The sequence below is a fragment of the Euprymna scolopes genome, chromosome 45, assembly GCF_053919585.1.
Source record: "Euprymna scolopes isolate OS-2025 chromosome 45, ASM5391958v1, whole genome shotgun sequence".
NCBI lineage: Eukaryota > Metazoa > Mollusca > Cephalopoda > Sepiida > Sepiolidae > Euprymna > Euprymna scolopes.
In genome coordinates, this window is record NC_136526.1 from 39,146,455 (window position 1) to 39,170,514 (window position 24,060).

Sequence of the window (24,060 nt, forward strand, 5' to 3'; positions counted from 1 at the left end):
ATGTCTCTTCTTATCTTGAGAAGGAATGTGCCTTTATTTCAAGATAAAATGAAGGTATCGCTATGATGTGACCGTATTGAGGAGCGATACTGCTCCCCATTGGGGAGATTAAAATCCCCTAAAACCCCGAGTAAGGCAGGGTAAATATGCTGAGATTGTCCGTTAAACGTTAATTGAATCCCGGAGAGCGACGGGTGACCTATAAAAAGGGACGAGCTTATTGTGCTTTGTAAAAAACAGACAGCCATTTTTATTGTTTAAAACAATGACAGGAAATGTCAGAATAATATAGAAACGGGATCATGTATTTGTTGGCCTGAGGGGCACCTGCCCAGATGTGATAAGGAGTCACCTTCAAAGCGTGTGAGGAAGATTTAATTTTGGTTTCAGACGATCGATGAGGTGCACATACGCAAATGGATCTACCCGAGCTGAATTGAACAGATTAATCCAGACCTCCGTGAGAGAAGAACTAACCAAGAGATACCACCGCTACCCCGGCCGTCGCTACCACCACCATCGTAAGAACGGAAAATATGAGTTTGGGAGAATCTTGGTGTTTTCTGGTGTAATCGAACTGAACGCTGTATATATATATATATATATATATATATATATATATATATATATATATATACATATATATATATATATATATATATATATATATATATATATATATATGTAAAAACCTGTAACTTTTATGAAATTAACTTTTTCGTAGTTAGAAATACTGAGTCTGTCTTTCTTTTACTGGCGTAAAAATTTCAGCAGAAATCAACACGGAGCTGAGACGCTTAGAACTATGTGAAGGACTCTCGGAGAATTTAAGATCACGACAACAGTTTCCATGAGGTCGGAATCAAATTGCTGACCTAAGCGGAAGACCTTTCACATTTGGAGCCGTGTTTCCAGGATAGTCGACCCTGAGGGTGTAATTAGTTTTAGAATTTTTTACACTGGTTGCCGCGGAAAAGACAAAAACCAAAAAAAAGTTCAACAACGGGGTAAAATAATAAAAAGAGAGTGACCGACAGAAAGAGGAAAGGAGAAACACAAGAGATACGAAGGAAAAGAAAAACAAACACGCGTGAAACACACATTTGAAAATAAGACGACCGCGAAAAAACGAAAAAAAACTATAATAAAATAGAGAAAGAGAGACTGATAATAAACACAGAAACAAAAAAAAAGAGAAACGTGATAGTTATAAAACACAGAGACAGTAAAAGAGAAAAAAGAAATAACTTTAAGAGAAAGGAAGGAACAAAGAGAACGAAGGAGACCGAGGCACAAAAAAGCAGAGAAAAGCGGCTAAGGCGATTCTTTTGGAGTTTCTATTGTTCTGTTGTTTGCGTGACTGGTCTCGAGTTGAAAAAAAAACATACGTAGTAAGAGAGGCATATTGTTTGAATTGTGGTTAGTGTCAACGAATTAGCGAGAGAGAAGGGGGCGTTGTTAAAAAGTGAAACTAATTTAATTGTCATAGTGGTAATTCGAAAACGAAGCGTGCTTCGCACTGCATATAGAAAAAAGATATATAGAGAGAGGCATATTGTTTGAAATGTGGTCATTAGTCAGATAGAGAGAGTGAGTGGGTTGTTGAAGCCGGATTGTAGTAAAATTAGAGAGAGATCGAAGTGTTTTTAAAAAGTAAAATTAATGTTATAGCAGTTCAGTTGTACGCTTTAGCGTGTGTCCGGGATTGAGTGTTGACTTACATTGGAAGAAGAGAGGGGGTGAGGGAAGGAAGAAGAAAAAGAAAGAGAGAAAGTGGATTCTAAGGAAATACTTGTGCAGTCTTCTTGAATGTTTAATTGTATCGTATTTGTTATTTTTGTTCTTTTTTCGATTGTTTATGTTATTTTCCCTCTCTTGTTTGGGTTATTACATGGTAAAATTTTGGATTTTTTGTTTATTTGTGCAATGGAAATAATCAATAATAATAAAGGAAACAGAAGGGTAAACAATAACAATATCGAATGATGACGGTCGAGGAACGGGTAGTGAGTGTAGATGTGGAGGCAAGAGAAGGAACAAAATAACAATGGCATACCGGACAAATTAGAAGGGGAAGCCTTAGTTGATTGGGTCTTGACGCGTGATCAGTTAAAGGAAAATTGTTGCAGGGAGCCGGAACGACGGAAGTTAACGGAAGTTTCTCGAGCTTTTTAGGGAAGCTGGAACTACCCGAGTTTAGAGGGAATCCTAGTGAGCTGGATGGGTAGATACAGACACCCCTGAAAAAAAAAGACGGTCTATGTGAAACGGAGGTGGTCTTATTGGCGTACGAAAACGCCACGGGGTCACTATCAAGGTTCATTGGTCAACAAATGAGGGAACACCCCCGATTAAAATGGAAGCAATTGTAATCAGCTTTAGAGGGGGAATATTCTAGAGAGCTGAGTCCCCTCGACGCGATGAGGATGATGATCCAAATTCGACAGCAACACGGAGAGGACAATTGCCCTAGGAAAGCGGATATCCGGTTTAACCAGGAGAGCCTTCCCCGATGAGAAGCTGAGAGAAAGTTGAGCCGTTCAGACATTATTGGTGGCTATACTGGGAGACGCCTTAAAGGATAGAGACGTCCGAGCCGATGTTATTAAGAATGACCCAGTCGAACTACAAGATGCAGTTGAATCGGCCCAGATTACAGGAAAATGTTACGGAGAGATGCAGTTTTGACCGAGAATATCGACCAAGGTGAGTCAAGAAAACTCCCCTTCGGAGAAGAAGGGGCTCCAACGGATATCATGGAATCCCTAGAATATTCCCCCTCTTAAGCTGATCTGTGAGGAGCGGGGTCACTACAGCCAAGTGGCTGTCGATGTACAGACACAGCGGACCGTAGATTAGGAAGAAGAAATGACCCGCCAGAGAAGAGAATGGGAGGTCAGGCGGTCCGAGTGGAGATCGCCTCCCAGATAGAGATGAGCCTGCCCAGGAGCGGCCTAGGGAGGAGGCCGATGAAGCTACGACGAGATGATCCTTACAGACCAGTGAGCCATGCCAGCCGAGGGACGAGGAGGCGCCTGAGTTGCTGGACCTGTGCTCATATGACCGGAGGCAGCCCAAAAAGGAAATGTTGGCGTTGTCGGGAGCCAGGCCATTTGCAAAGAAAGCGCTCCCGAAAAGGGGGCGATTTCTTGATGCAGAAGCAGAGAGAGAGAGAGAAGCCGTTGCCTGGGGTTGAGCAAGGAGGAAGGAAAAGGACAAGGCGGGTGGAAGTTCGCTGTATCTTGAAATAGAGTCGGGATCTTAGATGCCAGATAGTGGGGGTAGGGGCGTTGAGGTGGCAGCTCTGATTCATACGGGCGCCTGGGTTACACTGGTTAAGTCCAGTGCTTATTGGAAGATGGCCGACCAAGGACATTTGTACCCGATTGACCTAGAATTGACGCAGGCGGATCAAGGCCGACTATCCCTGGAAGGACTGGCAAGGCTCCCCTATGAGGTAAAGGGGATTACTGGGCAATTACAGGTTTATGTGGCGCCCGATTTGTGTGAAGAGGTGATATTGGGGTATGATTGGCTGGAAGAAATGGGAGCTGCGGTCAGTTTCGTTCCATCAACCCTGTGGTTAAAGGGGAAAGGTATTCCACTAAGTGGCCGATAACAGCCGAAGGTGGTGACCTCAGAGGATATGGAATGGAAATCCCTCCCTAAATGGTGATGTCCACAACGGGAAGGATCCAGGGGCGGAAAAAGGGAAGCCCTGATGGGTACCAGGTGACCTCCCTAGAAGAAAAGAGAGACGGTGACTTAGAAGTGGCGATTAATGATGCCATAATGAGTAGACCTGGAGCTTCCCGGTGCTGTTAACAAATAATTCCTGTAAGACGGTATGGGTTTAACGTGGGACGAGCCTACCCTGTTGCGAGAGTCAAAAGAATAGAGACCTGGGGTAGAGATGTGACAAGGAGTCGGAGGTAATCATCAAGGATAAAAACAGAGGAGGTGATAGCATCGCCTGAGTACCAAGGGGAGGTAATAAAACTGCTAGCGCACAATCGAGATATCGCTTCTAGCGGTCGGGAATTGGGATGTACAAACACGGTATCGATGAGGATTGATACGGGAAACGACCCACCTGTAAGATTGAAACCCTACCGAGCCCCGATTCATAAAAGAAAAATTGTAGGGGAGGCGTGGGATGTTGAAGGCGGGAATAATTGAACAATCCGCATCACCGTGGAGTTTCCCCGTGGTGATCGTGGAGAAGAAAGACGGGGGACACAGATTTTGTGTACATTTCCGGAAACTGAATGCTATTACCAAACTCCTAGGTGTGTCTTTACCCCTTATAGACGGCATACTGGCTTTGTTGGGTAGAGCAAGGTGTTTTACCACCCTGGACTTAAGATCGGGTTACTGGCAAGTAGCTCTCGATGGGGAGAATCAAGAGAAAGCGGCTTTTGCATGCCATGCAGCACTATTTAACTTCAGGGTCATGCCATTTGACCTCTGTAATGCACCAGGGGTCTTCTCAAAATTGATATTGATAGTTTTGCTGGGGTTATGGGGGTTTGCAGTGGCATACTTGGACGATATTTATATCTTCTCGCGGCGCCTTAGGAGCACTTTGCACATTTGACGTAAGTATTTGAGAGGTTGCGCCAACATCAACTGAGAATAAAGTTTCCTAAGTGTCAGTTTCTTAAGAAAGAAATCAAGTATTTGGGATTTGGGATTAATTTGGCTGGAATAAGGCCCGATATAGACAAAGTGGGGGATATCAGGTCTCTGCCTGGGCCGAAGACTGTGCGACAAATGCGAGGGTTCATTGGGATGGTCAGCTATTATCGCCGATTTATACCTGCGTGTAGTCGATTGGCCGCTCCCATAATGGCATTAATGAAAAAGCATTCCCGTTATAAATGGACTCCAGAATGTCAGAGGGTTTTTGCCCTGAAAGAGCAGTTGACCGCTATACCGTTGCTAGCGTATCCGGACGTAAGTAAGCCTATGGTACTGTATACGGACGCGAGAGACACGTGTATGGAGGCGGTGTTTACCCAACGGTGTCCTGGCATACCGGAGGAAATTCCAATATACTTCCTGTCGCATAAGCTATCCGAAACCCAACAGAGGTGGCCGGTTATTGAGAAGGAAGCTTTAGTGATTGTATATGCGGTACAAAAGATAAACTATTATCTGAGTGGGGCTGAATTTGTAGTGAAAACTAACCACAAACAGTTGAGATATCTGTTTGAAGTGGACTGGACGAACAAGAAGATCCAGCAGTGGGCACTCACGTTATTCGGCTATCGGTGCCGAATCGAATATTTGCAAGGTAAGGAGAATACCTGTATGGATCTTTTGTCCCGGATTCCAGAGCAGCTAGAATCCGAAGCCATTCGATTGGAACCGGGTGTGGATGTTAGGGTTTTCCAGGTAGGAGTGAATACAGCAAGATTAAGTTCAAGGTGGAGATCTCGTTTACTACAAGGTGCAAGCTCGAGAAGGGAGGCTGGGTGAACGTTGGACTCCTTACTACAGAATAGTAGAGCAGACCGGCCCCCTTTCCTTTATAATCTGGGACCAGGTCGCTGAGAAGATAAAGAGGGTGAATGCCAATGGCCTTAAGTTGGCAAAATTGGAATTTGATATAAAACTCGTCCTGCGAAAATCGGGAAGGAATGCACGTAAGGCTATCTTGGTCGCACCCCAGGAAACGGAAACCTCCGATGAAGAGGGGGTGTCTGTCCCACTGGACGTAGATGTTATGAGAACGCTTAGAAACTGGGGTAATAAGTCGGCGACGCCAGTCCCTCGGGAACCTCAAGCGGCCGGAGGTCGGCGCCAGTCCGAGCGAATTTCCGATCAGAGAACCACAGAAGGCGACGGCATTAGAGATGGCCCTGAGGAGGGTCGAATGTGGACAGTGAAGCCCTGGGGGATTCCAACGGCTCTAGGGAGGGGGTGGATGAGATCTCCCTATCCTTATTGAAAGAACGACTCTCGCGGCGAACGTAGGAAACTAGCGGGGCGCTGCTTCCAAGTGAAAGGCCCCTAAAAGACAGACTGGGGGGGGGGGCATGGCCAGAGAAAATGAAAGATAAGGAAATTTTTGACCCCGAAATTAACTCGGATAATACCCTCAATAAAGTTAAGCGCCGTTCGCTAATGGAAATGGGGTGATTAAATTGATGGAGGCGTGTTTTAGAAATATCGAAAAGAAATTCGTTGAACTGGGGGGAAAAAGGAGAGCACTTTTGACGTCTTATTTGGAATATGGGTTAAATCGTCTTCGATTTTTTTCATATCATATTGAACAATCATTCTTAATTGAGAATTGCAACGAATATTAAATTTTGACGAGTAAATCTAATTACAAAAAAAAATTAAAAAGTATAGATTTTTTCTTTTTTTCTTCTTTCCCTCAGTCTGAAAGGATTTAGTTAAGGTCGAACAAGATTTTATTTGAATTTAGTTGAGAATAATTAAGAGTGTTAATTTCGGCGATTAATTTGGATTTTGAGAAGAAAATCGAATTTTCCCTCAGTCGGGAAGGATTTCATTTTCGAAGAATAAGAGTTAACGGGCCGCTAATTGAGTGGGATTAATTGGAAATAATTATAAGTATTATTGAGTGTGGGAAATTATTTGGTGCTGCAGATATTTCAGTGCGAAAAATAATTTGTTTTTCTTTCTTTTATTTAGATGGACATTGCGAGTAGATTGTGCGGGTAGCAATTGAACCTGGAGAACCGAGTTCAAGCGGGAAGGATGAAAATTGGTGCTCGAACAGAATTCCTTAAGCGAGAGGCTTGCGAGGCCTTTAAACATTACGCATTTTCCAAGTAATTATTTTTTTATGTATACTTCGTTGAGAGAAATTCTGGAGAGGGGTTACGCGTTAAGTAAGTCAGAGAAACTGAGGACTGAAGTAAATAGCATGAATTCGGAAAATTTAATTAATTAGTTTTAGTTATTTATTCCTTTAAGTGTTGGAAAGCGATTGCATTTTCTTTAGATGGACTTTTCGTCGTGATTATATCGTGGGTGTGGCGTTCGCACCGGGGTCGCTACCCAACTTAAGGAGAGATGTCTCTGAGGATAGGGAATTGAAATAATCTGAATTCTTGTAGATCATAAATAGCCAGTATGAAGAGAGTTTAGCGCCATATTTGTTTATTTTTTGTTGTTTTTTTTATCCACGGAATCGGCCTCGGGGTTCGTCTGAGAGGGAGGGGGGCCTGTCACTGCAATGTGTGCTGGGTGGTGACCGGTACGGGCCCGGCCAGGGGTCATCCAGTGGCGGAGGTGGCCTCCTCACTCCCCTCCGGCACACTTCATCAATGTGGGTGTGGTTGGGTCTGGTGTACGGGAACGGAGGTATGAATGATATGTATGCTGCTGGTGATGATGGTATGCGTGTTGTTGACTGTGAAAAAGGGACGAATGTAATGAGAAAACGAGGCGACAAGCATCTCGTGGCTGGTTGCGTGGATAGCAAGAGAAACTCTGGTCCGAACCCGCCTATAGTTCCGGAGGAGGATGCAGTTCCTGATGCCGACACAAGAGAGACCAATATGCGCGCCGAAAACCTCCTCGACGCCGAGATCCAGATGCACTAAAGGACGACTTGGATATATATATATATATATATATATATATATATATATATATATATATATATATTCTCTTTCTTTTTTTTCTTTCTATTTTATGCGCCGAAAGAAATCCCAACTGTAACCAGTTGAAGTGAGAGCAATCCCCCTAGCTAAAAAAAAAGCGGTTGCGGAAGTACCCTGATTAGGGTTGTACGCCTTCTATTGTGAAATCTGTTGTTAATGAAAAGAAAAGGGAATCTTGTAAATTGTGACTGAAAAAAAGGGAAATAACTTTTGTAAACTGGAAAAATTCGAGTAATTATTCTGAAAAAAAAGGCCCTTGAACAAGTGAAAACAAAGAATAAGATTTTAAACAGAGGTGAGATTTATATTATAGAAGACTCTTTCGGGTAGTACACAATATCCGATCTGTGTTCTCGTCAAAATAAAGTGCACCATACATCTTCTCTTGCCCATAACCTAAAGAGACACCAGGTGCTTAGCATTGTTTTCTGACTACGGAAGTGAATGCCGTTCTTCGGCCCCGCATTATTCCCATCCCCTGAAACTATGACACATTAACATGACTGGACTGGACAGATTTGAGAATACCAGTTTGACAGTTTATCTGGCTGCTGTATTCCGACTGAGATGCTCTAATTCTTTGGTAGCGGTAAGAGCAGCTGTTGTATAATTTTGGGATAGTTGTACTGTCATGTGGCGCATGGAAATGGGTCCTACACCCATCTCCGGTTGGCTTTCCCAAGGTCACAATCCTGTGGATGAATAGTCGGCAAACGGTCTACTTGTATTGCATTTGGTGTTTATGTACATCCACTTTGTCCAGCATCTCTCACCCTAAAACTGAAATTATTAACTAAAATAACATCCCAAACAAAAACTACAGTCGAACTAGGCACAAACTCAAATAAAACTAAACCGTCTCCTTCCTTGATTTTTGCATTCACAGGTATCGGCGGACTTATAATTAATTTAGATAATGTAGAATCACATTTCATAGCAAACTCCCCGGATATCTTAGTTTTAAGTGAAACTAACTTACACTCCTCCATCCCTTCTAACCAGTCTAACATGCTTGGTTATCTCCCCATCTGCCGTAAGGATTTAGACAGAACTGCACGGACTTGGACTCTATATTCGAAACCCACTCCTTGATTAGAGAATCCAAGCTAGAATCAGACGACCCGACCTTTATGTTCTTTAGACTTAACCTGTAAAAATAGCTACTTATATTTTCTTTACAGCATAGATGAAACACTCTTTCTAGACATTGGTGCCCAAGTACATGTATTTGGTGACTTTAATGTCAGCCAGAGTAATTTGGTTAGTTTCTCACACATACCTTTTCCATATCCCATTCCCTATCTAAGACAGTCACGTTCCTGACCCCTCTCCCAGATCGACATGATCAGCAAGTCTCACTTATAGATCTATTTCTGATGACAGTTTACGGGAATTATGTAACAAATGCTCATAGTTCACTCCAGAATTCCGCTCACGTTGTGATAATTACGCTAAACTTTCGACCCGAAGCTTAAGGGACATTATTCAAAACGACAAAGTACTATATAAAAAGGCCGATGCTCCATGTAATAGTATCTTTTCTCTTTTCTCTTCCTGCGGAACAGTTTGCAAATGAGGCTACTGAATCGTTCAAAGCAGCAATTGAAGCATTCTCATGAGAAAGTTCTTTTGCAAACCACACTTTCCATAATAATTCACTTCTTATTGTGTGGTTGCAAACTAGGCATATTAGATATAATTCCCATGCAAATACACAAAAGTCTGTAGAAGCTAGTTTTGAATTGATATGCAGAAGTTCAAGTGTAATGTGAACAACAATCTCGGTGTCCAACTCCCTATAAAGTATCCCTGCAAATCTGATCCCAAATAAAGTCCCTTATGAGTTAGTGGGTGAAAGAAAAATAGTGACAAATCTAAAAAAAAAAAAAGAGTAAGAATCGAACTGTATAGAATTGAATGTTCTAAACTGCCGAGCAAATCGCAGATTTACTCTTAAACCCAACGTTTTATGCACAAAACAAATTAGGCTGAGAAAGTATCGTGCTATTTAAAAAAAATAGTATTTTCAAGTAAAATCCAGGTTTTACTCTATCTTTCAAATAAATTGTTAGGTGAAAGTAGAGAATAGTTACAAAACACCTTTTTCTCTTCATGTTAAGAATGGTATGTACGACATAATCACGTTGCCACACCGGTTCCTGCTGTATCACCCAAGTTAAGCACCATTGAACCTGGTCAGTACTAAATGGGTGACCATTTGAGATCAAGGTGCTGTATGTGCTCTCTGCTTATCTCGGCATTGTTTCCAGTCGCTCTGGTCTTCTCCTTGTCACTGGACTCAAACAGTGCCGATTTAGGAGAAGTGTGGCTGGGGGATTGCGTAACTCTTGCCTCACAATTACACTCGCAGCGGCCCTTACAGGGGGTATCCTTTGTCTTTCGACTGAACGGAGACATCGAAGAATGGGTTTCTACATAATAACATTATTATTTCAGCACGGTATCGTCTCTGCATAAGTACTTAATTTTAAAGGTTTTAATTATTTTTCCTTTTTCAGTTAACGAAGAAGATTTTGTGTTTGTTGATCGAGGAAAAGTTATTGACGGGGAAAGTGGACAGAAGATGCCTGTCACACTTCTTTTCCCCGGTGGTCCCAATTGGGTACAAGCCGCAGTATATTCTAAGAACACCAACAAAGCTTACTTATTTAAAGGTAAATGTATTTCTAATTACATCTTCCAGGTATGACTCTTATAAAATACGAAATACGGTTCCCTCTGAAAGTTTTGTAACGTTTATAATTAAAATCAGGAAGTACATAGTATATTAAAATGTGGTCTAATATTTATTGCTTGTACGTATTGAAATGAGTTTGAATTATAAATGGATGTACGAAAATATAACTAAAGATTTATTCATCATACGTTTTTTTTTTCATTTTCATACAAAGCTAGGCACAGTGTCACTTTGATGTAGGGGTCTACTATCTGGAGTATAAATTGTAGGGATACTATGGAAGGAGTTGAGCAGCAAGATGTGTGTTTGCATTACAATTGAACTTCAATTTAGTACAGTCAGGGAAACAGGGACCCGGACGGAAATTCCAAAGTCTAGTATGTCTGGGGTAGAAACTATTAGAGTAGAAGGTTTTCTGGCATCTGAGGATCTCTAGTGTGTAGGGGTGGATTTTGCTGTTGTCGAGTCTGTTAGGTGCTATTTACGACGAGGTGGTGCTAGAACTTGAACTTCATCGGAGAATCCACGATTAAAACATTTGTAAAACAGGCCGAGGGATGCAACGTTTCGTCCATGGAACAAAGGCTGAAGCTTCAATATGACTTAGGTGTACCAACTTGAACCCAACGTGTTTACTCCAAACAAGTTAAGAAGTTTTAATGAGTAGAAACATTGTTATTTTTCTGTTCTTTTTCGTTCTTTTTATTTTCTTTTTAAATAAGTAGAAAAAGTGTTATTTTTATTTTCTTTTTAAAAAAGTAGAAAGAGTATTGTTTTTATTTTTATTTTTTTTAAATAAGTAGAAAAAGTGTTAGATTTAATTTTCTTTTAAAATAAATAGAAAAAGAATTATTTGTTTTTTGTAAATAAGCAGAAAAAGTGTTACTTTCATTTTCTTTTTACATATATAGAAAAAGTGATATTTTTATTTTATTTTTAAATAAGTAGAAAAAGTGATATTTTTATTTTCTTTTTAAATAAGTAGAAAAAGTGATATTTTTATTTTCTTTTTAAATAAGTAGAAAAAGTGTTATTTTACTTTTTCTTTTTAAATAAGTAGAAAAAGTGTTATTTTTATTTTCTTTTTAAATAAGTAGAAAAAGTGTTATTTTATTTTCTTTTTAAATAAGTAGAAAAAGTGATATTTTATTTTCTTTTTAAATAAGTAAAAAGGTGATATTTATATTTTCTTTTTAATAAGTAGAAAAAGTGATATCTTTATTTTCTTTTTAAATAAGTAGAAAAGTGTTATTTTATTTTATTTTTAAATAAGTAGAAAAAGTGATATCTTTATTTTCTTTTTAAATAAGTAGAAAAAGTGATATTTATATTTTCTTTTTCAATAAGTAGAAAAAGTGATATTTATATTTTCTTTTTAAATAAGTAGAAAAAGTGATATTTATATTTTCTTTTTTAGTAAGAAGAAAAGTGATATTTTTATTTGCTTTTTAAATAAGTAGAAAAAGTGATAGTTTTATTAGCTTTTTAAATAAGTATAAAAAGTTATATATTTTTTTCTTTTATATATGTAGAAAAATTGATATTTTAATTTTCTTTTTAAATAAGTCGAAAATGAGTTACTTTTTATTTTGTTTTAAATAAGTAGAAAAAGTGTTATTCTTATTTTCTTTTTAAATCAGGAGAAAAAGTGATCTTTTCATCTTTTTTAAATAAGTAGAAAATAAGTTATTTTTATTTTATTTTTAAATAAATAGAAAAAGTGTTGTCTTTATTTTTTTAAGTGGTATTTTTCTTTTATTTTAAAATAGGTAGAAAAAGTATTATTTATTTTTGTAAATAAGTAGAAAATGTGATATTTATATTTTCTTTTTAAATAATTAGAAATAGTGATATTTATATTTCCTTTTTAAATATGCAGAAAAGGTGATATTTATATATTTTTTAAATAAATAGAAAAGGTGATATTTTCATTTTCTTTTTAAATAAGTAGAAAAAGTGTTTTCTTTATTTTTTAAGTGGTATTTTTCTTTTCTTTTAAAATAGGTAGAAAAAGAATTATTTGTTTTTTGTCAATAAATAGAAAAAGTGATATTTATATTTTCTTTTTAAATTAGTAGAAAAAGTGTTATTTTCATTTTCTTTTTCAATAAGTAGAAAAAGTTATATTTTTATTTTATTTTTAAACAAGTGAAAAAGGTGAAATAAAAATAACACATACAGTTACCCATGTTTGAGGGATTCTGTTGTAGGCAATCTATGACATTGATTTCTTCTTCTTCTTCTTCTTATTTTTATTATTATTATTATCTCATAAGCAGCTTTCACGCAGGTCATCAAATATATCTCCCTGAAAACAGCGTGTGGGTTTCCCTGGAGGCTAAGTGACAACAAGTTTCCCCAGATTTCCAAGACTCCCCTCCTCTTTCAATAACCTTTGCAAATGAATTTGCATTATCGCAACAGTCGCTTCCCATCGATTTCTCACTGGTAGTGGCCATTGGTCCCCACTGGGATTTGAGTGGCAATAAGCCTTCCCAAGGTTCCAGTTCTTTTCTCACTTGTCCAGCGGAGGCTTGGTCAGTGCTCTCTCCACTGTCTTTCCATCCTCCTTGACCCATCTCAGCTATTTAGTATCACTCTTTGGGGGGCGGAGATGCGGAGGGGGGGGCGGATAAAGAACTTATAGATATGCAGCGTTTATGTTCTATTATTTTTATTATTATTATTATTATTATTATTATTATCATTATTATTATTATTATTATTATTATTATTATTATTATTCAGATGAAAAGGTATGGGCATTTTCGGCAAATTCTACATGGCCATTCAGGTTGTCTGAAAATTCTCCAAAAAAAATTGCAAACGAAAAGAGCTACAGTCCCGAATGTGCAATTCAGTATAACGATGGCACTGAACGCATTTTTCTTTACAAGGTTTGTACAATTTTACACACACACACACACACACACACACACACACGAACACACGCACACACGCACGCACGCGCACACACACAGGGGACGATTCCAATATTTCTCGATTCCGATACAATTACCGATTCCGATTTCGATTTTTTATTTAACTATAACATGATAATTTCCCATGATTTTCGTAAAAAACACATGTTAAATATGCAGTAATTTTCCTAAACATCAAAATACATTTGTGGGGGGATGATCTATCGATTTTAGGTTCACTGACAATTTAAAATCAATAGATATTTATTTTTGTTATCATTATTACCAGTAATGGAAGATTGCTTTAAATAAAATCAAATAAAAAATGCGTATAAGCCTGAAGAATCCTAAAGTGGATGAAACGCGGAATATTCAGTGTAGCTTAATCGGCATATATATTTTATAACTTCGTGTATATATATATATATATATATATATATATATATATATATATATATATATATATATATAACACGGCCGTTGTAGGTTCGATCCACCGCTGGGAAAAGATGTATGTTTAGCTGCACTGATCAGTTGTGATACAACGAAACAGTACTGTAGGTTAATAACTAATAAGCTCCACTCTTTGGGTTGAGCACTTTATAAATATATTTCCACCCGACCCGTATTTAAGCAAATAAGCAAAGCCCACTGTTTGTTTGTAAACAAACTGACAGTTTGAGCACTGTGCGACGGGCAAATGCTAATTTAATAGGCATTTGAGGAGAAATATTTATGGGCACTGATTCGTGGTCCGATGGTTAGGGCTGCCGACTGTCAACGCGAAGGGTGTAGGTTCGATCCATAGTATATAAAAACGATAAACAACCACAGAATTCGCGCATAAGCCTGAGGAGTCATAGAGTGGATGAAACGCGGAATATTCAGTGTAGCTTAATCGCCATATATATATATTTTATTATATGGAAAAATGCGCGCATGAAAAGTAATATTCTTAAGGTTTTATTAAATCTGGAAAAGTAAAGGACAAGAAATTCAACCTGGAAAAGTAAAGAACAAGATATTCTAGTAAAGTAAAAAATAAGAATTTTTTAGACTTAAAATATTGCAGCTAAAAATAAAATTTGAATATTGGTAAATATTTTATTTATTATTGGCATATGTTGTTGTTTATTGTTGAGTTAGAAAGGGTGTCAGTCGCTGGATTGAACTTATTTCCCCCCTATTATTTGCATATATTTATTTAGTGAAAATTGTTTGAATAGAATTAATTCATTAGTTAGTTAGTTAGTAGATGGAATTAATAATTTTATAATTTACATAAAAATGAATTAAATGATCCTAATTATGATATAATAAAATTATTAATTTTTATGTAAATTATACCTATACAGTATTTCCTAGTAAGTTTAAATAAAGTTGTGTTGTTTTTTTCTTTCATTTCTTCTAATAAAATAAAATAAAAACTAAACCTTTTATTTTATCCATTTTTTTCTGGCTTCTTCTGATTGTCTCTGCCACTCTCACTAGTATTTTCTTCTTTTTAGTCTTTTAAGTTCACATGTATTATTCGACTTATTTACTTCCGAAACTAGGCAAGCAGGTTCACTGCTGCTGATGATAATATGGACAAGACACGATCTCACAGCAGCAGCAGCAGCAGCAGCAGCAGCTCTAAGAGTAGTAGTTATAATAATAACTTGGAACCGGCGAATTATTAGCATATTAATAGTTCGATTTTCATCGGTTTTTGATTTAAAAAAAAACCATTACACGGGATTGAACCTAACATCTTTCCACCAATCCCGGCTCTATACCCGTTACGGTAACATATAACATTTTCAATTTAATTTCGAATCACAGTAGTTGTTATGAAATGACTACATTTTTCATCAAATGTGATAACGAAAAATTTGAGTCCATTCAAAGAATATGCATATCATAGAATTCACTAATATTTTTAATCGACAAATTCACCATTTTTTGCTATAAAATCATTAGGAGAGTTAAAAAAATTAGTTATTAAAAAAAAAGTTCGGTTTTTTAATTATAAAAAAAACGATACACGGGATTGAACCTAAAATCTTTCCACCAACCCCCGGTACTCTAACCGTTACGCTAACATGTCATATAGGCAAAATCGCAGTAAAAAATATTTATATACAAAAAAAGTTATGCAATATAAAAAAAAGCGTTAGTCACTTATGTACTTACTCTCCTGTTTGTGAACCCACATATTTTGTTGTAACTTTTTTTCTACTGAACAAATTTTCGAAATTTATTTTTCAAAATGTAGCTAATGAGGTGTTCTATCCAACTATATAACCTGTTTGAAATTTGGTTGCGAACGGAATTAGTGATGGGGGTTTGAATGTGTCTCGATTACTTTCAATTTCGGACTTAAGTATATATTCAACCACTACCGTGGTTGAATGACAACCACTACCGTGGTTGAATGATAAATTACTAACTAGCTCTATCTACGTATTGAGCACTTTTGAAGTAAATACTTAAAGTTTACGCATGAATCTATACTTTCGTATATTAATTTTATGTGAGTAAATTAAGTAGTTTATATATATACACATATATATATATATATATATATATATATATATATATATATATATATAAAGAAAGAGAGAGAGGCCGAGAGAATGTAGTAGAGAGGAGGAACATTCTTTTATTGTTTAAATCACCTGAAAAGATGCTCCCCGTTGACATCTATGCATTTCTGAGCAAATTTAATGTTTGCAGATATTGCCTGTAAGTTTTCTCAGGTGATACTCCCGATAGCGTTGGTAATGTTCTTCCTTAGTTGATTTAGATTGTGAGGATTATTTGCATAAACTTTTTGTCTTAAAGTCCACCAAAGATTTAATCACATGAGGTCAAGTCCGGGGAACGTGGTGGCCATAACCCTTTGCTCTCTCATTTATGTCATGAGTTCGTATCAGTGATCTGTGAGACGTGTTAGAAAAAGAATTGGATTTTGTCTGGTGGTGTCAGTGTGTCGTTAAGAGTAAAATTAGATAGATCGGGCTACTTTTAAGTGGGCCAATCTTTATATGAAAGGAGAAAGACGGACGAGATTACGTTGCTTACGAAGTCTATACATAGGCGTAATTAAAGAAGGATAATATGTGACCGATGGTAACACAATTTTATAAATTGACAGCCGATAGAAGCATAACATTAAACAGAATGCTCGCTACAAACAAAGAGGAGAGACACCACAAAAAATAACTCAGCTGAATATACTACAATTATGGTGTTATTCACCAGATAACGGTGTGGGATGGATTCTTACGATAATCAGAGTTTATTCTACAACTGTCGAGTGAACTTGAACACGTCATGACACATCTCCAGGCAACTGCAATAAGCACCATTTCATCAAAATATGATAATCTACATCTATAATATAAACGTGTCTGTTTAAATGTATGTATATGTGTATATGTATGTATGTATGTATGCCTAAATCTATCGACAGAGGCGACAGATTTTACGCTCAGTCCCTTGGACGAAAAATTAATTTCTTCACCCTCAACTGGGCACTTTTAAACAGGGAGGAGTCGCCTTTTTCGCCGATATTTTACAAAAGTTACTCCGTCTTTTCGATTGACTAGCCTTAATTTAAACCTACATTACAGTATAGCCATGGGCGTAACAGCAAAGACGTCACTTTTCTATGTTGTTTTCCTCCTTCAGGGTACGGGTTCGAGCCTGCCTGCCTACTACAAATTTTTTTTTTTTTTTTTTTGCTCAACACACACCTCCAAACACCGGGCAACGCCGGGCACCCAGGCTACTTATAAATAAATAAATAGAAAGCTACAAGTGTTAGAGTTCGGCCTGACAATACCGAAAGGTATTCTAATCGACGAATATTATGATAATTATTAATATTTGTAAAAATAAAATGTCAGAAAAAATGTCATCTTGGCGAAATAAATATTTCCAGATGAAATTATTCATGTTAAAATGTTTTAATAGAAAAGGAATGTTAGTTTTCATAACTAGCACAAATAAAAATGTTAACTTGATGAAAAAGAATATTTGAACATGAGGAAAATGGTGTCACCAGATATCTTAAAAATACATATATCAGTTAGTCAAGAATTGGGAGTCAGAGAGAGCAGACCTAGTTGGTGGGCAGAAGAAAGACGGTCCACAGGCCGTAATGGCTCCGACTAGAGGAAACATCGATAGTAAAAATCTAATGGGCAGTGTTACAGCTTTCCAATGAGGGAAACATAAAAAAATAAAGCTGCTGAAAATCTAATAACACTGTTACAGCTTTCCAATGAGGGACACATCAAGAGTAAAGCTGCTGTAAATACCAACAAGACTTTATTTTCCGAGGATCCGTCAAATGAACATGAACCCAGATGGATAAGGTATGTTTCTTTATTGACCGATGTGAACCCTAAGAGACTGTTATTTGTCCCTGTTTGTTATAATTGTTATAGACGATCAAATATATCGATACGTAAGCAATATATACTCGTTTATATATACCCCCGACAATTTTTCACAATATTAAAATGTAGAAATGTAGGCAGTTTAATTAATTTAAAAATATATTTTTTGCATTTTTGCAGGAGGGGCATTTTTACATATTCTACCCGTATGAAGAGGACGTCGAAAGGAGGTTTAGGTACCCAGTAAATCAATATTTCCGTGGTATTCCCAGCAAAATAGACGCCGCAATTTCTTCCGATGAAGAAATAAACTTCATAGTGAACAAGCAGTAAGTAGCCGTGTGGTATAATTACGGATACTATCTTTGCTCATGTACAAGTTGAGTTAATAGTTTATACACCTACACACACACACACACACATATATATATATATATATATATATATATATAGTAAGTTGTAAAAAATATATATGGCAATTAAGCTTCACAGAATATTCCGCGTTTAATACACATAAAAGAACGGTCCACTGAAAATGCTATCATTTGACTCGCTTCGCACCTCTCTGTGACCTTGCATCTCCTCCGAGATGTATTCTGTAAAAATGGCGACAGACAGACAGACAAACATGGTGAGTTTTATAAATTAGACCATCTTTGTCTACATGAGCTACGTCTGTAATTGAAGATAATAAAAAAGATTCGTGATTAAATGCATTTTTCACGATTTGTAATTATTAAAAATACGAGGCGCCTTAAATAAGTTTCCAAACCTTTTGTACAGGTACTTAAAATTGTTATAGATTCTTTAAAATTCGATATGTTATTGCTATATATATTATAAGATGACTGATCAATTTTTATGATTTAAGGTTCAAATGAACAGCTACAGCAGGAATTGGAATACACCCTACTAAAGCTGGATTGTCACAGTTGGTGAATTTCAAAAATGTAAGCTAAACATGAGGACACTTTCGAAGAACGTTATGCAATAAAGTTCTTATTTAAACTTGGTAAAAAAAATGCCACAGAAACGTATGGAATGCTTCAGACTGCTTTTGGACAATCTTTTATGAATCGAGCATCAGTTTTTGAGTGGCATAAGAGAGTCAAAGAGGACAGGGAGTCTGTGATGGATGATGAGAGGAGATGGAAGAGTAAAGAAGTTAGAAGATTAGAGTTGATTGGCCAAATAAAGAATTTCATGGATACGGCCGTCGTGTGTCTATAGAGACAATAAGTGCACAGTTTGATATCAGTGTGGGAACTGTACACACAATTATTTGCGGGAAACTGAAGATGCGGAAGATTTGCGCGAAATTTCTCAGAAGGATGTTCAGAAAGAAAGAAAGACGTTGCCATGACAGCAGGAAGATGGCCGAGTTGATCAATTCAGATTATCACCCTCCCTATAGTCCAGACCTTGAACCGTGTGGCTTTTGGTTATTCCCTAAGCTCAAGGAAACTTTAAAGGCTGTCATTATGAGATAATTGAGGAGATGAGAGTGGCTGTGAGGAGGGTGATTGACATACACAAGAGGACTTCCATTGAGCCGCGCAGACGTTATTGGAACGGTACAATAACTGCATTGCAACCGGGGGAGATTACTTCGAAGGGGACTAGAGTTTAATGCATGCACTATCAATAAAAGTTCACATACGAAAAAAGTCTAGAAACTTATTGAAAACATCTCGTATAGTTACACGTTTGTAATGAAGACATTGTTTCAGATTTATAATTGTAGATATTTTCCCTTTGTTGCAGGGCGTTCAAAATGCCAATCCACACGCGTACTGTAAGCAAGGAAGGAAAACCAGTGGAGTCGGTTTTCAACAAATGCAAATCTTGATTGAATTTTAATTTAAAACAAGATGGTTCCATGAATAAATGAGTTTAAATAAAAGAAAACTTTAGTTTAATTTTATTTGATTTTGTGTCATTGATTTTTTTTTGAAAATTATTTTGTTGTAGAAATTCTTTGAAATTGTTAACTGCTTTATTATTTTTGTGTGTTACAAACAGTAAAAAAGTCAATATCTTAATATTTCATCGAAATGAATGTTTTGACGATAATTACGGGTTTCAAAAGGCGAACAATTAAACGATACATCTGCCTTACTTAAAAATGCTAGGTTTATTCATGGTGTCTTTTATATATATAAAAAAACAATACTTTTGCTGATGAGGAGACTTTGTTTTAAAAAAACTATATATCAAGATTTTTGTTCGTGGTTTAATGTCTATCCCAATAAAAACATCGTTTCCGAAACGATCGTACAAATTATTGACTTTGTTGTTGTTCCTTCTTATGAAACAGATTTTTAATTCTAATTTGAATTTTAAATTATCAATCACGTTACTAAATATATATATATATATATATATATATATATATATATATATATATATATATATATATATATATATATATATATATATAAATTATAAAGAATATATATATAAATTATAAAGAATGCAGTTTAAATTCCCGGAAAAAAAGAAACAAAAATTAACCTGTCGCAAACTTAGAACCTACATAAGCTGACTTCTAAAGGTTTATCATTACAAAACATATATTAGGATGAAAACTGAACTATAATTGTGAAAAGGAAAAAGACATAGCACTTGCAAAAGCCGATTTCTCAAAAGCCTTCAATTGTAAAAGAGAATTTAACTATATAAGGATAGAAAAGAAAAGAAAACCTTAACTAAAATACAAAACGAGAATCCCCAGTTGCCCACCATATAGCTGTTTCGGATATTCAAAATATAAAAATAAAATAAAAAATAAAATATTAATAATATATATAAGTAAAATAAGATTACAACAAGTGAATTATTGTCCAAACACGGAAATTAATAATTGCCATTTTTTTATTGCCCTTTTATTGCCGCTTTTTGTTTTTTGTTTTGTTTTTTAATTCTTGCTTGCTTTTTCCATTGTGAACCCGTGCTAATAAAGAAATTATGGCTAACTCCGTGTTAAAAGACCGTGTAGACAAAATGTCCGCGTATTCAATCACCGCGAGCGGATATTTTGTCAACACGGTCTTTTAACAAATAAGAAATAATATTTTTATTATGTTTGAAACAACTTTAATAGTTTATTTTGGAAGTATATTCCATAAAGAAAATAAACAACCCACTTTAAACACAGAAATTACGAGTTTTTTTATATTTTATTCGCAGTTTTGTCTTAGTGGTGTCAAATTTGCAATGGCGATTTTCTCAAAGATTCTGACACTGCTACTGGAGTGGTACATTTTTCGAACACGGAAAATTGACAATTTCAACAATTTTGCAAATAATGTTCAACTTCGTAAGAAAAACTCCCGCTACAGGCTCGGAGAATGTCATAAGCATTACCTCCTCCCTCCCAAAAAACGTGTGTTCAGTGGTGTTAATATTGCAGGGATGTATGCTCCAGTAAAATTATGAAAGACATGGAAATGCTATGTGGTCCGGGACATGTTGTGCAAATAGATGAAAGTCTATTGTTTAAACGAAAAAAAGAAAGCAAAAAAAAAACAACAACGTCGGCCGAGTTACCAGTCAGATATGGGTTGTAGGCTTTTACGGGGTGATGGTTGTACAACTCCGCCAATTTTTATTTATATTCTCCACTTTTCCCTTATACATTTTGTCGATTAAAAAAATTCCATTATTCTTTGTTTGAAAATGTCAGAAATAATACTCGAGGACAAAATTAAATTAGATGAGTACATCCTATGCTGGAAAATGAAAAAAATCTTATAAGACAATTAAAAAAATATGAATTAAATAAACAAAATTTGAATGCTATCAGAACGCCTAATGACAAGTATTCGTCGATAGTGTATTTTTTTGTTTTTACAAGGTGTTCACCACTTATCAAGGCCCGGAAGCCACTTGGGGGTAAGGGTTATTGCGTGTAAAGTACGTTAGTATTGGAGATTTGATAAAGTGTCTTACTTAAGGGGGCGGTTCATCAGGAATTTGTTTATGTTGGACTTGAAGACATCCAGGTTGTAGTCAAGTGGGAAACAGGAAAACGGAAGAGAGTTCCACAGGCGTGCACTTCTAAGAAACAAGCTTTGTTCATGGAATCTACGTTTTGATTTAGGCACAGATAAAGAGTGAGGAAAATTATGACAATGGTTTCAGCTAGATGGGTGTTTTTCGGGAAAGATTGGCGAGGGGGGGCAAAGATTGGAGCTCAGACGAGCACTTGTCATGGAAGTAATGATAAAACAAAGATAGGCTCGCAACGTATCTTGTGTGGGAGAGAGGTTGCAGGGAAGAGAAAAGGGCATTCCCCACTAAGCCACCAAGTCTATTTTGTACTCTGTCCAGGCAGGATAGGGTGTTTTAAGCAGATCCTGCCCAGATATGGCAGCATGTGGGTGCGTGTGTGTGCATGCATGCGTGTGGGGATGTATATCTGCAAATATGTGCGTATGTGTGCATCGATGCACATCAAATTATTAAAAAACCTCCACTAATGAAAATATTGTGTCTATGTATTTGCTTCTACTGTGATTGTGTGTGTTTGTGTATCCATGTATATTCATATCTACGTTTAACGAAAATATTACGTCTATATATCCATGAATGAATTTTTGTCTACCTCTATGTAGGCTGATATGTCTATACCAATAACTGTCTGTATATCTGGGTACATGTATATATACGTATGTGGGTCCGTGTGTATGTTCGTATGTACATGAGGGTATCGGTATATATACGTACCTATGTATGTGTATGTATATGTGAGGGTATATGTGCCCATTATCTGCTGTTCACCTATGGATATATGCATGAGTATGCGGCTGTGTGTATGTTTTATTGGTATAAGTATCTGTATGTGCACGTATACTTACGTATATGCGTGGGGATGCATGTATGTCTGGATCAATATATGCGTATAAGCTCATATATACGCATGCATGGGTGTGTGGGTGTCTGTATGTGTGTGTGTATGTACGCGTTCGTGATTACACATGCGTACTCAACTTAACACTTTAAGGTCAATTGAGGTCCACGGAAACAATGCGGATGTATATGTATGTATGTATGTGCGCGTGTGTCTACATATTGAGATGGGGATGTATATATACATGTGCGTGACTTTTATGTGTATATGTGTGTGTATGTGCGCGTTTGTGTGCCTGCGCGTACGTGGCCAGGCTAACCTTCTCAAAGCACTCAACAACAAATAAAATCAAATGGATAAACCTAATCGTAGCCCCCCCCCCACCTCTCAACCTAAACGAACACCCAACAGATCAAAACATACTTATCAAGAAACCATCTCACTAACTAGACACATGCGAAATCGCCAATTAATTATCCACTGACACGCGTTTCGTCGTCTACGAAGATACAGCCACTCTGATGAGTCGTAGATGACGAGACACTTGTCAGTGGATAATTATATTTAAAGAATATTATATATATATATATATATATATATATATATATATATATATATGTGTGTGTGTGTGTGTGTGCCACGCCCCTCGTGGTGACGTTAAGCAACTGACTTCTGATCGTCTTCGGACTTTGGCTCGTGATGTCTAGTTCTCCGAGAGGTTATCACATTTAATTCTGCACGCCTCTGTGTAGAATTCTCTGGAAGCGGAAAGCGAAAGCGGCATTCACCAGAAAGAGAAGACAAACAACTAAAAATTCTATTCTGCTTTTCACAAAAATTACAATCTTTTTGTCGGGAAACTCATTAATAAATATTAGGAATGATAGAGGTCCAAGGATAGACCCCTGAGGTACTCCCGTATTTATATCATATTGTTTAGATGTACGACCGTCGAGGACAACCTAGTTATTTCTCTTATCTAAGAAGGATGTAATTATGCTAAGTATTCTACCAGTGATACCGTATGATCTAATTTTTCTGCGGAGACCTTTATGCCATACAGTGTCAAAAGCCCTCCCCCGCTTTGTCCAGTGAATGGTATATACGTTCAGTGATTACAGTTAGGATGTCTGCTGTGGAACGGGCTTGTCTAAATCCATATTGTTTGTCAGTCAGAAGTTAAACAACTGTATGGTGACGGACTAATGCATGGTTAATTATGGTCTCAAATATTTTGAGAAAAGTGGGAGGAGGCTAATGGGGTGATAATTTGATGGATCAGTTCTTTCGTTCAGTTCTTAGCGCATTTTTAAATTCACAATCTCTCTTCTTCGTAGATGGCACTCAGGCGGAATGGAGAGGGGGTGGTCAGGCGTTGGGAGCGATGTTATTATCCCGAGATGATATCTGTTCTCATGATCTCAACGCCTGTCAATTTTCCTTGCCTAAAACTCAAACACCGCTCCGTCCTTTCCACAGTTCGCGCCTCCCTTATGAAGAATTCTTGATAAAATTATTTATAAAAATTAAATAGATTACTGGAATGCCATCACTTATA

General features: G+C 36.9%; 1 protein-coding gene across 1 annotated transcript in view; it reads left to right on the forward strand.

Moving 5' to 3' along the window:
• The window catches only part of LOC145269475 (uncharacterized), a 30,419-nt gene extending 10,861 nt beyond the window's left edge, over positions 1 to 19,558 (forward strand). Inside the window, exons 4-7 of the mRNA XM_080125190.1 lie at positions 10,163 to 10,318; positions 13,090 to 13,238; positions 17,831 to 17,979; positions 19,415 to 19,558. Of these exons, the coding sequence (XP_079981316.1) occupies positions 10,163 to 10,318; positions 13,090 to 13,238; positions 17,831 to 17,979; positions 19,415 to 19,499 (539 nt within the window). The 3' untranslated portion in view covers positions 19,500 to 19,558. The remainder of the gene's footprint in view (positions 1 to 10,162; positions 10,319 to 13,089; positions 13,239 to 17,830; positions 17,980 to 19,414) is intronic.
• Positions 19,559 to 24,060: the final 4,502 nt, after the last annotated feature.